The 16,906-nt window shown below is 35.6% G+C and overlaps 1 protein-coding gene across 1 annotated transcript; it reads right to left on the bottom strand.

Annotated features, from left to right (window-relative positions):
• Positions 1-15,220: 15,220 nt before the first annotated feature.
• LOC147313417 (uncharacterized) lies at positions 15,221-16,212 on the bottom strand. Its single transcript, XM_086264603.1, has one exon. It carries the CDS (start codon positions 16,210-16,212, stop codon positions 15,517-15,519), a length of 696 nt encoding a protein of 231 aa, XP_086120729.1. The 3' UTR covers positions 15,221-15,516.
• Positions 16,213-16,906: the final 694 nt, after the last annotated feature.

Raw genomic sequence — 16,906 nt, 5'->3', positions numbered from 1 at the left:
AAAGTAAAACAGGAAGGATCACACAGAGACGCGAACTTGACACAGTGGAGACAGCAACTAAGAAACACAGAGACATAAACCATAAGGCAGAGGACTCTAAGAACCGAGAGACACAGAGGGGAACTCAGACATGCAGACACAGACTTACACAGAACAGAGGGGACATAGAGAAACATGAAGGGCAAGGGATCGAAACTAGAAACCATAGAAACTCACACCAAGTACAATAATACAAAAATCACAATGAACTAAAACGCTGGGTCAGGAGACCCAGGACCCTGACAAAAGATCCAAATGGGACAGGCAAAAAAAAAGAAAAAAAAAAGAAAAGCAGGTCAGACCTTTTGAAAGATCCAGTTTTGGTACATGCCTTTCTTACATCTAGGCTGGATTATTGCAATGAACTTTATTGTAGGGTTAGTGATTCATCTATCTTTTAACTGGAACAAAAAAGTCTAAGGAAATTACCTCCATTGTAATTTCACTTCATTGGCTACCTGTACATTTTAGGATCCTTTTAAAAGCTCTTTTATTGGTTTTTATATCTCTTAATAGGCTGGGTATGGTATGGTATTGTTAAAATTACAAACATTCTGTCTCAGAGTGATGCTGAAAACAAGTTCATGGTACTTCCAGTCAGAATCAAGTCTCAGGTTGTTCTGAAAGCTCAATGAAAAGCTAGAGCACTGACCGGGACTAGAAAGAGAGAGCTTTTTTTTTTTTTTTTTTTTTTTTTTACATATTGGCGTCTCTTCATTGATTGAATGTCACAATGAAATGTAAAATTCTTCTCCTCACATACAAAGCCTGTATTAAGCAGACCCTATTTTTGCTTATAGACCTCATAGTACCATATCTTGGTCTGCAGGCTTGTGGTTCCTAGTCGAATAGGAGGCATAGCGTTCAGCTTTCAAACCCGTCTTCTGTAGAAACAGCTCCAAGTTTTGTTTCAGGAGATGGACATCCCTATCTATTTTCAGGCTTATAACATTCCTGTTTCATAAAGTTTATATTTCGCTCCTGATCAGGTACCTCTGAATCCTCCCTTAGTTGCCTTGCAATAGGCCTAGTGTTTCTTTTTCAATCACTATGTGTTCATACACCACTCTGCATTTCATTATTACTTATTATTAATCTCTGGCTCTCTTGCACAGTCCTGTCTCCTTCACCTTACTTCCAACTCATCATGGCAGATGGCTAATCATAGGGGGTCATTTGTTGTGGTTTTCTTTCTGTTATTATAGCGTCTTTAACTTACAATATATATCACTTTGATGCAACTGCTGTCATGATTTGGTGTTATATAAATTATATAATTTAGATTAAATTTAACTAAATACAACTGAATTTACTTTTATCATTATGCTGTGTATATTTTCTTCAAAACCACCACCCTACAATGACAAGTGTTCCTTTGAAATTAAAGCATCAGATTTAACAACAAGCCTTTTACAAACATATTAGAAAATGATAAACATAATTAGTTGATAGCAACTTGCTCTTTCTATATTATTACCTTGACAAAATGTTATTATACCACCATGGCCACATTTTAACCCCACTATAATAGAATCTGCAGCTAATGATTAAGTCAATTTGAAATCCAAAAGATAAAAAACTTGGCTATTAGGGTTTATGATTTTTTTTTCGTTTTGTTTTTTAAATACAGTCATCTCATTTTAATCCTAAAAATGTGACAAAATTAACTTATAGGTTGTTTCCTGATAACTTAAATACTGTTACTGTATACTGTTAAAATTGTTTGGGTTCCTCATTCATAGAGAAACACTAATATCTTTCTTATTCAGCTACAAAATCCCACTGAATATAAAATAAATTCAGAATGTCACTTTTACAGAGCAAATCTTTAGAGAAAACATCCTTCCTGATATGCATGTTAAACGGGACAGTATGCCTGCCAATGTTATCCATCCTCTTGTAGTGGACTTTAAAGGCCGTTTTGGGAGATTGTCATGGTCTGGGGTAATTTGACCCAGTCTTTTGGAATTAATGGTGGTTTGTGATGCCTTTCTGTGTAATATTTTGATTTTCTATTTTTGAGTATCTTTTGGCTGATATGTTTAGTTATATATCTGTTTCCATGTTGTCTTGTCAAGATATCTTGTCTCCCCTTCCTGTGTGTCATTCCAAGTCACCCCTGTCTGTCATGTTTATTCCATGTTTCTCCAGCACATCCAGTGTCTCTCTCTTGTGCTCTCACGTCCTCTTTCTCATGTTTCTTCCTCTCTCTGTCATCTACCTTTCCTCCTGTGTCAAGCTCATGTGGCAGTCTATGTCTCAGTGTTTCCTGTTTTCTTATAGTTGTCTCGTGTTTCATGTTTGGTTTGTCCAGTTTTGCTTCACCTGTGGCATCATGTTCATTTGTTTCAGCTTTGTTTCCACTTTCCTCATTGCCCTTCTGTGTATATAAGTCCTTAGTTTCCCTTTGTTCATTGTCAGGTCATCTCTCTGTGTTCATGTTCAGTAGTTTTGCCATTTTCCTAGTGTTCAGGTTTTGCTTAGTTGTTCCCCAGTTTAGGTTTTTGGTTGTTTATCTCGGTGTTATTTTGCCTTTGTTTCTCATGTTTTTTCAGCTTTCAATAAACGGCTTGTTTTTTGTTAAAAACGGATTCCTGCCTGAAGCCTATGCATTTGGGTCGTCTTAAACAGATACAGGGTCTGCCACCACAGACCCGTGACAGAGATAGCTTTCCACTCCCTAAATGTGGATCAGTGAGCCTAATATTTTGCTGATTGCTTTTATTTGGAGAAAAAGGCCTGAAAAGAGACCAGAGAGATATTTTTGCTCACAGCAGTTTACCACCTACCTGAATCATTCCCATCTGTGAGCCCCACATTATAGGACAAACCTATGTGTGACTGCTCCACTTGGGTATTTATATACACCAGAGAAAACTGATGGATGAGTTTCACATGTGCTTCCCAGGAGTCTGCGGGATGTTTCCATTTTTAGACTGTACAGCTCCTGGGAATAGAGTATCTCAGGTGCCAATGCTTCTTTTTTTATTTGATTACTTCACCTGCTTCTTCTTCACATTCTATGTTTAACAATAATAAAAAAAAACAAATGGACTAAAATTATACAAAATATATATGAGTTTATTTTTTAAAGTAGACACATTATGGAGGAGGCTGCTGTAGACAATTATTTATTACATGTGGCTAAAAAGTGTACTGTGGCCCCAGTCAGAGAACAAGAAATACACCGTGCAATATTATAGCTGCTTTGTTCCCTTTCTCCTTCATTTATCTCCACAGCATGCACTGTATCTTATTAGAGCTGTGCAAGCTTTAAAAGAGAAAAGTGGATCTGAGCAGCTTTGTCTTTAATTCTGTAATGTCACTTCCAGCTACCGTTTGCTTCATCCTACAGGTTTCTGTTTCAGTAATTCCTAAAATCAATGTGTCTGTGGACATGCTTATTGGATTTCATAACAATGCCATTGCAGCAATGCATTGTTGTTTTAAACAGAGAGCTGATCAGTTTTGATACTATAACCAAAAACTGTAAAACTGTTCCATTATGAATATTTAGTTTTCTGGAACCATCATAACCACCTGCACTCATGTATATATCTATCTACTTAGCACTTTTAATTCTTATTCTTATTTTTATTTTTTTATTTTTTTATTTTTTCATGTCTATTTATGCGTAATTTATGACAGTATGTTTGCACTGAAGCACCGCAGCAATTTTCTAATGTTGTAAACCTGCTCAACATTTGGCAATAAAACCCTTTCTGATTCTGTATATTCTCCATACCTGAACAAAAAACAAAGAAATAAATAAAAACATTTTTAAAAAGAAATGAAAACAGGCTGTGTCTCATATTATTATGAGTCTATTGGAGAGCTAATGCAGACAGACAAACATTCAAAGTCACATTTGCACTCATAAACAGCAGCAACATGTCTTTGGACCAACACGTTCTCATCCCAAAACGTAACATAAAGACGCTATGTGACAAATCGTCTGTATGTTACACTTTTGGCCACCCAACCTGTCTGTATGTTACAAGTTCGGAAACATGAGAACCATTTGAAGTGAATCTGTACATTTATTTTACTTTCTCATCATGAATCACTTTGGAAAACACGATCTAATAAGGTTGTGGTTAAATGAAAATAAACAGTATTACAGGAAGATAACAAAAAAATCATCCTGTAATCTAATTAGAAATGTATTTAATTGAATATTAATTTCATTGATTTAACCCCCAAAATTTCCATGCTCAGAGTTAGTATAGACTGCACGTTTATTATGTTTCAGAGTTGGGCTTGCAGGCATTGTATATTTAACTGTACTGTAACTCCTTGAACTGTGACACAAACAGAGATCATTCTTTAACATCTAAAGCCTGCAAAAGTAGTGGAGGACAATACTAATACATTTGTCCAGTTAACATAGTGTGGGAGCAATTCTGAAAACTTTTATTTAATTTAGAGGGGCACCAGTATCCATTGAAAAAATCTAAAAATCAAATTCCATGTATCCAAGAACAGACACACTACTTGTCCAATAGCCTGTGGGTACTACTGCTAGCTGCTTGCAGAGTTTGTCAAGACTTATTCTTTGGTTCAGTTTTTTAGTGTCTTTGTGTGAAATCTGAACAATCAAAAACTTTTTTTTCTCTCACTGCAGCCTTAAGCTGGGAGAACAGCACACTTTTTAACACACGCAAAGATGATGGACAAAAATAAGGATTTGGTGTATGGTAGGAAACGTGATAAATGGTAAGATTTTAACCTTAGAAAGTGAACCAAATAGAAAAGTTTCTTCTTATTTTTATTAGCAGTAACCCTTATAAGATGATCAACAAAATAAGACACATCTTCTTGTAGCATCGATTTTCTGCCCATAATTTTCTTAAAAGTGCACAACTACGCCAAATGCAGACAGTAAAGCAATTTCTTAATTCAGTAAATGGAAGGAGCATTTCAATGGGAAATATAGGCTACTTTTCTCTCCAGATTTCTTGGAATGACAAATTTTCTTTATCATACCAAATGAAAAACAAATAGCTATATGAACATAAAATTCAAACATAGAGAATTACCATTGTTTCTAAGTACTAATGGTTTGAAAAGCAACTCCTGTTTGCTCTGTATTCACCCTACAGCTAATACTGAACTAAAGCTAAGAAAATGGGAAAGTGTTGCTTAGGAACTAAGATCTAAAATGAGATTCACTATTTGATAAGCATACTATGAATGTTAATCCTTGGGCCTGTTGCACACTAGAAACTCTGCTGTCAGTGATGTATGGAGAGAAATTTGCCTCAAAAGTGTGCACACAATATGATCCACAAACATAAAATAAAATTTACAAATGTGTACAGTGATTTGTGTAACTTTTGGAGACTCACAAATGTATGGTCAAATCCATAGAGGTAATTTGAACACAGGCAAATCTATTTTATAACTCTGCACATCCATACATCCACATACAGTTTAATTAAGGTAAGCTTCATGAATCTAAAATCACACGTAAAATCCCTCTCACTGACTTATGAATCCTTAAATTTGTGTGCACTAAGCGCAAGATACACACAGATCACATCACATGGCCACATGGGGTTTTGAGACAAATTTCACACTGCCACCTTCCACAGATGTAAGAAGTGTAAAACTGGGACATGTGGTCTTTTTCGAAATAAACAGAACAGCTCATCATCCCTCTACTAGAAAATGCATTCATAACACTTTTGAGGCAAATTTCTCTCCATAGTGATGGAGGGATTGTAGTAATATGTCAAAATGCACAGGGTCTGATTTAAGGAACTTATTTGGCTATTATGGCTACTACCTGAATAAAAAGGTAATTTGACAACAGCAGGTTCAACTAAATTGAGTTAAGTTCGCTTCAACAGTAACAGTTGCCTCAAGTTGACAGCTTAACACTAAGGTTTGCACCTGCAAACCTGAATGAGTTAAAACAGCATCTGTGTAAATGACATGGTTGTCACTTCTGCTAGATTGTGAATCCTCTCTGTATGCTTTAGTCTGGCTGTGGGGTCAGGGATCTTAGGAATATCACTTTGCTGTCCACGGGTGATTACCTGTGCAGGTTGACCAGCAGCAGGAGCTTTAGAGTGACAGAGCCAGGCTCTGTACTGAGAGGAGGGCTTAGAGGGAAGCTATGGTGCCTATAGCCTACAATAATCTTGGCTTGCAGAGTTATCTCTGTTAGCTTCTCCCACCTGCTGTGCAGATTAGAGACACTGAGCTAACCACTCAGATGAAACACTTGAAAAATCTGAAGACTGCCAGAGACCCGAAAGGTGGGTGTGTCGAGAGCCCCAAGGATGAAAAGTCCATAGTAGGATAATCCTGTCAGTGTGTGTGCAGACACCATAAAGATGATGATGATCCATTACAATTGGATAAATGCTTTGCTATTAAAAAAAATAAAATAAAATAAGAAAGAAAACATGTAAAGTGACTCAAAAATTCGACTTGATTAAGTAATGCTAATAAAACTAAAGGAACTTAATTGATAACCTAAATATTTTCTACTGTACAAAATAGTAGGGAGAACAAGTTCAAATTATATCTTACTGTCTGTTTTTCTAGTTATACTTTTATATAATTGCTATGATACCATCATTATGATATGCCTTAGGATTTTTTTCATATGTACAAAATTGTTAGGGTTAAATGGAATTCAATTCCATTTAACCCTAATATCTGGCAGTTGGATTTAACAAAATGATCAGTTGCATTTTTCCAAACAATGTCATAAGAAAGTCATTGCTATAATTGGACATTATTCACTGTAGTTTTATTCAGATTGAAGAGTGTGTTTGAATCCTTAATATTTAACATATTATTCTTAGTGGGATGCAGAATAGGAGTAACTTAACATGTCAAAATAAAAAATATGACTTCCAATACAGAGCCTTCCTCAGCATACTGAATTCAGCGTGCTTGGAAAGGGCAGATGCAGTGGGTACCATTTACATGAGCAGGTACGTGGTTCACGTGTGGCAATGTTTTTCAGGGCTCAGCTCATGATAATCTATGTATGACAGCTACTATGTGTAATTGGTTGGATCCCTCTATAACCAACAAGCAAAACAATGTGTTCAAGTATTCTAATATTTTGTACATTCTGCTGAATCTCAACAATAACCTCTGATAGGCAGGTTAAACTATCTTTTGTGTTCTTTGTGGTGTTAGTGGACCAGTGTGTGTGCTGAAATTTGGAAAACACTCTATGTGGGACCAGGGTTGGCCTGAGCCTGGGGATCACTGAGCATCTGGTCATGTGGGTCTTTCCCTTTCCACCTCTAGATCTCAGTGGGGTATTGTTGCAGTCTGTCACTCTCATTTCATGAAACGTCATGAAACGCTCATACGCACACACTTACATTCTCGCTCTTATTTTTTTTCTTATTTTATTACACACACAGAGTATAATTGTATTTTGTTTGTGTACCTCTTTCATGTGCTGTGTATTGTTTGAGGGTATTTGGTTGCAGATGCAGGAGTTCTGTCTGTTTCATTGCTATTCTTCATTCTCGTGCTTTCTGCCACTTTTATTTTTCTATTCCTTTGGTTTCTTCTGTCTTTTGCTAACCTGACCTTCACCCCCTGTCTGCTTCACCATAATATCCACACAGATAATAATATAAATAACAAAATAAAATAAATAAGATAAAGATTTTAACATGAGGTACCCAGCAGAGTGTCCATAGTGCTTCTCTTGGGAAAGTAAGAGAAGTATATATTGTTTGACATAACAAAGCATTCGGACCATGATTCTGCTTGCTACAACCGTAGAACACGTGTTTAGACAAAAAGTGTATAGTGTATAGAAAAGTGTATGGAAATATGCCTTGTATGTAAAAAAAGAAAAAAAAGAAAAAAGCCTTTTAAAAATGTTTTTTTGGAGTGCCTTGAGACTTCTGTTTTTTGGGTGGTGAGATTTATTTGGGTAACATGAGTTATTTATAAGGTTATTTAATAGAAAAGAAATTTTGCACTCATAAATACAAATTGATTAGTCTTAAAGCAAATTGTGTTCTCAAGCATACTTCTACTTCCTTTAAACGTGGAATGTGGTTTAATTTATTTAAATCTGCAAGAGATACCTATATAGAGAGATACCTAAATATTTAACATTTCCAGATTGCAGTGGGGTAGAAGAAGAATTATGTAAGGAGCAATTAATTAGAAGAACTGTAGCTTTTAATGTAATTGTTTTATATAATTACCTCAGGGAGAGTGGTTTGTGAGTGCTGGAGAAAAAGTAACACATCATCCGCATAAAGACTGATATTTTGTTCTATATTCAACTTATACCCTTAATCACTTTAGCCTGTCTAATTGCTGCTGCTAGTTGTTAAAAATTGCAAACAGTGAGGGGAGAGTGGGTATCCCTGCCTGTTCACCCTCTGGAGACAGAAGGTCTCCAATCCAATTTTATTTATAAAGCACTTTAAAACAGCCAGCACAAGACCAAAGTGCTGTACAGTAAATACGTTTAGAATGATAGATAAAATGAAACAGCAAAAAATAAATACTAAATAACAAATAATATGTAATTAAACTTTCCTATAATAAACCAATATAAAACAACATACAATCAAGTAAACAACAACTAAACTAAAAATAAAACTTAAAAAAACAACATCTTAGGTCAAAAGGCCAGGGTGAAGAGATGGGTTTTCAGAAGTGATTTAAAGACAGGGAGAGAAGAGGTCTGTCTAATCTCTAGAGGCAAATCGTTTGACAGTTTGGGAGTTTGATCATTTGTCCTGACACATGCTTTTGGGAAATTAATTTTTAACCAGTTTATGAAAAAAATTCCAAAACCAAATTTGTGTAAAGTTCCAAATAAAAATTTCCAGTTAACTCTGTCAAACCATTTTTCTGCATCTAGAGACAATATTGTGGTTTCAATAATTTTACTATCAAATTAAGATATCTAACTGTATTTGTTGATGAGTGCCTACCTCTTATGAAACCAGTTTGGTCACAATTATGAATGGGGTTATCTTCTCTAATCTTTTTGAGAGAGCTTTGCAGATTATTTTTAGGTCAACATTATTAAGGGATATTGGAAGATACATGGTGGGAAAATACAGGAAAAAGAGGATCCAATTCATCTCAGGATGGTTAAAACATAATCTCTTAGATGAGCACTGGCTAAGAGATTATTGCATAGTGGAACAGGCACTATGCAATAATAAACTCATTTCTAGAAAATCCCACCATGCTGTAAGAGAGGAGCTGATTGTGATGCTTTCGAAGCATACATATCGTTTGAATTTTGGGCTAATCGTAGGTCTGAAATCTTTGAGTCTTCATTAATCACATGCAAACGTCCCCTCCTCCTTCCCTGGTCCTTCTTGGGTTCTCGTGCTCTGGGGGGCCTCTAAATCTGGGGCCTGGATCTCCTCCATGGCTGCTTCATGTTCTGCGGGGCCAGGCTATGGCTCCACACACCTAGTATTAGACAGTTACATGGAGAAACCTTGCGAATACAAGCTCGCTTATACACACAGGTGTGCATACCTGACACAGGTTTGTACAAACAGGTACTAACAGACACACACTATCTTGGTTGGCTGCTGTCTCTAAACATATCATGGGTTGTTGGTCTTGTGTGCTGCTTGGTAACATTCAATATTAATTATTTACCATTACTTATTTTTATGTTTGTTGTTGCTGTCGTTTCCCTACTGTGTTGTTCTCGTTTTGTTTTGTTTTTTTCAGCAGGTGATCAAACACTTTTTTCCCCATCTCCTTCTGTTGAGTCCAACTTTTCATTTCTTCATCTTTCTCTTTCATGTCCCCTGGTGCTGTCCATTCTGATTGTAATGACTTAAAAGTAAAAAAAAATAAAATAAAAAATAAAGCTTGAATAAACTATGACAATCAAGTAGACCAGTATGGCAAAAGCTGTAATGATGCACTTGAGAAAATAAATCTGTTGGGCATTTTTCTTGGCCTTCAGTCAATAACTCCGATTGCTACAGTGCTGGACAGGACAGGCAAAAGGGCCTGTGTGGGCATTGCATGCTTTCCCTGTTTAAAATAAACATATATAGAATAGCTTTAAGACGGTCATCTTTTAACATATTTTTAGACAACATCGGTCGGCAAAACCAGCAATTGCCATGGTCCTGGGTCTTTAGACCCAGTGTTTTGTGTTTCATGCCTTTTTGATTGATTGATTGATTGATTGGTAATTTATTTCAACATGTGAACAATATACAAGTACATTTAGAAAAGAAAATAAGAGAGAGAGAAAATACTATACAAATTACATACAAAAAAACCTGTTCTGATTAATTTACATGTTGAAAGGGAGTGGGAAGAAGTAAACACTTATTTAATCCCACCCCTTTGCCATAAATTATCAGTTAATATTTAGTCAGCTTCCTTACTGATATAATTTGTAATTAAAATAGTGAACAGATTTCTGATATACTATATACTATAATATCACATCATGAGTTTTTTTTTTGTTTATTTTTTTAAATAGAGACATTCACTTAATTTAAATATTTTCCTTTTCTTTATAGATCGAGAAGATCATATTTTTATAACTCTTTTTGAACAGTTTTATGTTTGGACGTTGCTTTAATTCCATATTCAGACTGTTCCATAGTTTCACTCCATGAATAGAAACACAAAAGCCTTTTCTTGTAGTACGTACCTTCATTGTTTTGAAGTTACAAAAACCCCTTAAATTATAACTTCCTTCTTTAAAAAAAAAAAACATACTCTGAATATTACCTGGCAGTTCTGTATTTTTTGCTTTGAATAGAATTTGTGCTGTTTGGAATTTCACTAGGTCGTCAATTTTCAATATTTCAGACTGCAAAAATAGTGAGTTTGTATGTTCCCTATAACCTGCATTATGGATGATTCAAATTGCTTTTTTTTTGAAGAGTAAAAAGTGAATGTAATGTGGTTTTATAGTTATTGCCCCAGACCTCTGCACAATAGCTTAAGTATGGTGAAACCAGTGAACAGTATAGAATATGAAGTGATGTTCTGTCGAATACCTGTTTTGCCGTGTTTAGTATTGCAATACTGCGTGATACTTTGGAATGAATATATCTTACGTGAGCTCACCAGTTAAGTTTTTCATCTATTATTACCCCCATAAATGTATTTTCACTGATTCTTTCAATATCAACACCATTTATTTGAATCTTTGCATTTGTATTTAAACTACTATTTCCAAATAACATAAATTTAGATTTAGTCAAATTTAATGTAATTTATTTTTATCCAGAACTTCACTTTACTTATTTCATTAGTCATATCCTCCAATAAATTCTGCAGATCATCACCAGAGCAAAAAATGTTTGTATCGTCAGCATTATTATGTTCTAGTTTGTATGGTTTAGGCCTTAGTTAGTTAAAAAAAAAAAAAATTACATTTTATTTACACAGTGCTAAATCACAAGAAACAAGTGGTAGCAACAAGTAAGCCTGCAGTGTGAGAGAGAAGTGCTCTAATGGGGTGATATGGTACTATAAGGTCATTAAGATAAAATGGGGCCTGATTATTCAAGACCCTGTATATGTGGAGCAGGATTTTGAATTCTGGAGGGGAAGCCAATATAGGAGAAATATGGTCTCTCTTTCTAGTCCCTGTCAGCACTCTTGCTTCAGTATTTTGAATTAACTGAAGGCTTTTCAGGGAATATGTTGGACATCCTGATAATAATGAATTACAGTACTTTGTTTCTTGAGAGATCACTAATGTTGTCTTACTAATTGAGTTACTATCGACAAAAATTTGTCTGTTCTCTTAGACCTTGAAAGTTACAGATTTATTAGACTGAGTCAGTGAAAGAGGATTAGAGTTACTGCTTGGTGTGCATTAGTGGCAACCCAACAGGTGCCTATCTAGTTATTAAAATATGGCATACTTTATTAACCTGTTTATAAAGAGGGAATTCTTCCTTTGTTTATTGTTGTATTGTATTGTATTGTATCTTTATTTGTTTCAGACATATAAAACAAAAAACAATATATACACACTACATATATTTTCATTTACAGATACGAATATATATGTAGATATACACACACACACGTATGTGTTCAGATAAACAAAAAATATATAATGAAATAAAACAAAATCGTCTGACATAATGTAACAATGTTTGGTCTGAAAAGGAGTAGGAAGAAGTATGAACATACTTATTAATTCCTACCCCTGCTCAACATCTTATTGATCCCACATAATTCACCTAATTCCCATCATCACATACTCCACACGATACATGAGGAGAACCTATATAAACTTGGCTACCGTGATTGATATAATTTGGATATAATTTGATATTTTTATACATACAATGGGTGATCATCTTTATCGGTATCATATTCTTCCAGAATCAGTTTTCGAAGTATTTTCATGAACTTACTAATTCCTGAGCATTGCTGTAGATCTATAGTAAAACTATTCCACAGTTTTACCCCATAAATAGTGACACAAAAGGTTTTAACCTTTGACCGTGCTTTAAGAATCCTTAGATTCAATTTCCCCCTCAATTCATAGTCTCCTTCTCTGTCATAGAACATCCTCTGTATATTTCCTGGTAACATATTGTATCTGGCCTTGTACATAATTTTTGCAGTTTTATATTTTATAAGATCCATAAACTTCAGTATTTTTAATTTCAAAAACATGGTGTTAGTATGGTCTCTATATCCAGCTTTACTAATTATCCTGATTGCTTTTTTTTTAATTTTACATATTGGTTGAAGTGCAGTTTTATATGTGTTTCCCCAAATTTCCACACAGTATTCCAAATATGGCAATATAAGTGAACAATAAAGTACCCGGAGTGATTTGGAAGGCAAAAAATATTTAACTTTACTTAGTATGGAGATGCTTCTTGACAGTTTGGCTTGTATATGCTTTATGTGAGGTTTCCAGCAGATTTTGTTATCTATTATCACACCCAGAAATTTTGTATCCGAAACTTGCTCTATTTCAACATTGTTTACTAATAATTTTGCTCCTGCATCTTTTTTACAATTTCCGAATAACACAAATGTAGTTTTTTCCAAATTTAATGATAGCTTATTTCTATCAAACCATGTTTTCAGTTTAATCATTTCTTGTGTGACAATTTCCAAAAGCTGCTGTAAATTCTCTCCAGCACAAAAAATATTTGTATCATCTGCAAATAGAATAAACTGTAGTATATCTGATGTTCTGCATATATCATTGATATAGAGGATAAACAGCTTTGGTCCCAATACTGACCCCTGCGGAACTCCACAAACAATGTCCATACACTCTGATTGATATTCCCCAATTTTCACAAATTGCTGCCTGTCTCTCAAATAACTCTTTACCCATTCTAACACCACTCCTCTAATGCCGTAGTACTCCAGTTTATCAAGTAATATGTCATGATTAATTGTGTCAAAAGTTTTTTTTAGGTCAATGAATACACTAACTATACATTGTCTTTTATCTATATTGTTGGTGATATTTTCGATCAGTTCCATTAATGCCAATGATGTTGATCTATTTGATCTGAAACCATACTGACTATCCATTATTATTTTGTGTTTATCTATAAATTTGTCAAGTCTATTACTAAAGACTTTTTCCAGTATTTTTGAAAATTGAGAAAGTAGAGAGACAGGCCTATAATTTGTGAATTGGTGTCTGTCACCATTTTTAAACAGTGGTGTTACTTTAGCTGTTTTCATTTGTTTTGGGAATGTACCAGTTTGTAAGGACAAATTGCAAATGTGTGTTAAGGGTTTGGAAATGCCCTCTATCACTCTCTTAACGATTTCCATATCAATGTCGTCAGAGTCTGTAGAGTTTTTTGTTAGTGATTTCCCAACAATATCAATGATTTCCATTTCTTCCACCACCGTTAAGAACATTGAATGAGGATTGCGGTCAATGAGTCTAGTTTCTTTCTCTACCGAATCTGTCATATCAGGAATTGTTTCAGCCAAGTCTGGCCCAACACTTACAAAGAATTTGTTGAAATCATTTACCACATCTCTCATATTAGTAATATTTCTATCATTATTTGCGAAATACGAAGGATAGTCTGCCTGCCCCGAGCCCTGTTTGATGATGGTATTTAATGTTTTCCAGATCCCTTTAATATTATTTTTATTCATAATCAGTAATTTTTCATAGTATTCCTTTTTACATGACCTTAAAATACTCGTTAATTTATTTTTATATTTCTTGTATTTATTTTCAGCTTCTGTACTTCTGTTCATTATAAATTCTCTGTATAAGGTATTTTTCTTCTTACATGCATTTTGCAATCCTTTTGTAATCCATGGGCACTCTGCATATTTTTGTTTTTTACTATATTTCTTTACTGGGCAATGACTATTATATAACAGTTTAAATTTTCCTAAAAAAATCTCATAAGCTTTATCAATATTTTTTTCCTTATACAGCATCTCCCATTCTTGCTTGAGTAAATCACTTTTGAATGCGTTTATTGACTCTTCTGTTCTCACTCGTTTGTATTTTATTGTGTTTTGCTGTTTAACCTTCCTGTAATTGCTGTTATACACTATAAAAACAGGTAGATGATCACTGATGTCATTAATTAGGAGACCACTTATGGTTCTATTTTCTATTTCATTAGTAAATATACTGTCTATTAGGGTTGCCGACTGTGCTGTAATCCTGCTGGGCTTAGTGATCACTGGAAAAAGTCCCAAGCTATACATTGTATTAATAAATTCCTCTGTCGCTCTCTGCTTGTTTGGATTTAGTAGATCTATGTTAAAATCCCCACAAATGAACATGACTTTTTGATTTGTCCTAATGAATGTTTTATCTACCCACTCCTTAAAAATTTCAATATTAGAACCTGGTGTTCTATATATACAGCTTACAATGACATTTTTCTCTTTTCCCATACTAATTTCTATTGTTACACACTCTAATATATTATCTACCGCCATCGTCATTTTTTCTACCATCTTGTATTTTAAATTTTTATCCACAAACAAGGCCACACCACCGCCATTCTTATTCTTTCTATTTGTAAGATTTAATTCATATCACAAAGTCCTCTCCTTTCTATTTATTAATCCATGTTTCAGATACTGCAATCACACTGAATGGATGTGTAAATTTGCTTAAATATTCCCTTATTTTGTGAAAATTTGCATATAAACTTCTACTATTAAAGTGGATTATAGATATTTTGCCCTCGACCTTGACAGTTTTGTTGAATTGTTCTTCAGTATGATAGTAGCAGGTATTTTTGATGTTAAAAAAGTTCAGTTCTGGATCAATGTCCTGCTCTGTGAAGTGTGTTTTGTATTCCGTGTTTACTGGTGAATTTATCTCCTGATTAGCAATCCTTTGTGGTAGCAATGTATAATTCCCAGATAATGAATTAATTGATTGTTTCATCCTTGAATACGTTACGCTTTAGCTTCCGTTGTTGTCTTCTATTACCTGCTTTGATGACTGTAGATTGTTTGTCCCGCTCCTTGCCTTTGTAGTCAAGTGACCTGTTAATATTTTTCCAGATCCTGGATGCATTTGATGACCAGCACCTTGGCTTCCTCCGGTGTACCGTTGAGCTTTATAAATATTTTACAGTTTGCAGTCCAGGTGTTCTGAATTTTACCCAGTTTCTTTAGGTATCGTGCTTTCTTCGCTATGTCAGCATTGGATTTGGTTAGATGGTCATTCATGTAGACGTTCGATCCTTTTAGTTTCCTCCCCTGCTTCAGCAGTGCATTCTTGTGTTTCCTGTTTACAAATCTTATGATGATAGCTGGTTTATCACTAGCATTTCTTCTGGGCAAGGGGTGGCATGCCTCGATGTTATTACAGTCCAGGTCGATCCCTTTCGACTGCAAGAAACCAGCTACTTGTTGCTCCGCAGAGCTCCCATCCAGATCTCCTTGCTCCTCTTTACTGCCAGCAGTCACAGCCCGAGCATATGACCGGGGTTTTATGTACAGCCCTGTGATGATCACGTCGTTCATTCTGGTATATTGCTCTAGGTCCGCGACCCTGCTCTCCAAATAGACGATCCGTTTCTCCTTCTCTGCATTCTGGTTACGTAGCGACCTTATTTCCTCGACTAAGTCTAGGATATATTTCTGTTGTAGCTTGATAGCCGATGTTTCCTCAGTCAGAAAGTCCAATGACTTTTTGATGTCCTCAATTTCATCGGCGTTCGGTGTACTCTTAGGCCCCATTGAGCTTGTTGTCTTGCTCGCTCCGTTCACCGTCTTGTCACTGTTGATTTACTTGTTGGTGCCTTGCTAGAGGATCCTGGGCCCAGTGGCTGCTGGAGGATCCTGGGCCTGGTGGAGCAGTAGGATCCTGGGCCTAGTGGCTGCTGGAAGAGCCTGGGCCTGGTGGCTGCTGGAGGATCCTGGGCCTGGTGGCTGCTGGAAGAGCCTGGGCCTGGTGGCTGCTGGAAGAGCCTGGGCCTGGTGGCTGCTGCAGGAGGATCCTGGGCCTGGTGGCTGCTGCAGGAGCCTGTGCCTGGTGGCTGCTGCAGGAGGATCCTGGGCCTGGTGGCTGCTGGAAGAGCCTGTGCCTGGTGTTAATCTTAAAAGTTTCACTCAAAACTATACACTTAAAACTGCACTCTTCTGAGTGCAGTCGAGGAGTAAAAAATCACCAAAAAGAATATTTTCCATGTCCTATCTCATTCCTCATGACCAAGCCACATTAAACAATGGTCAATGGTAACATGAATGACAATGAATTATAGTAGTCCAGTCTAGAAATAATAAATGCATTAACTAGTTTTTCACTGTCACTCTGAGACAGGATATTTCTAATTTTATAGATATTGCACAAATGGAGGAAAGCCGTCCTACATATTTGTTTAATATGTGCATTGAAGGACATATCTTAATTGCCCCTTGGGGATAAATAAAG

Source organism: Aulonocara sp. 'chitande type north' Nkhata Bay, linkage group LG15, assembly GCF_057382095.1.
Source record: "Aulonocara sp. 'chitande type north' Nkhata Bay isolate Kocher_YH1m ecotype deep benthic linkage group LG15, A_spYH_male_GT1.1, whole genome shotgun sequence".
NCBI classification, from domain to species: domain Eukaryota; kingdom Metazoa; phylum Chordata; class Actinopteri; order Cichliformes; family Cichlidae; genus Aulonocara; species Aulonocara sp. 'chitande type north' Nkhata Bay.
The sequence above is the reverse complement of the archived record's forward strand: the minus strand, read 5'-3'. Positions and strand labels throughout refer to the sequence as shown.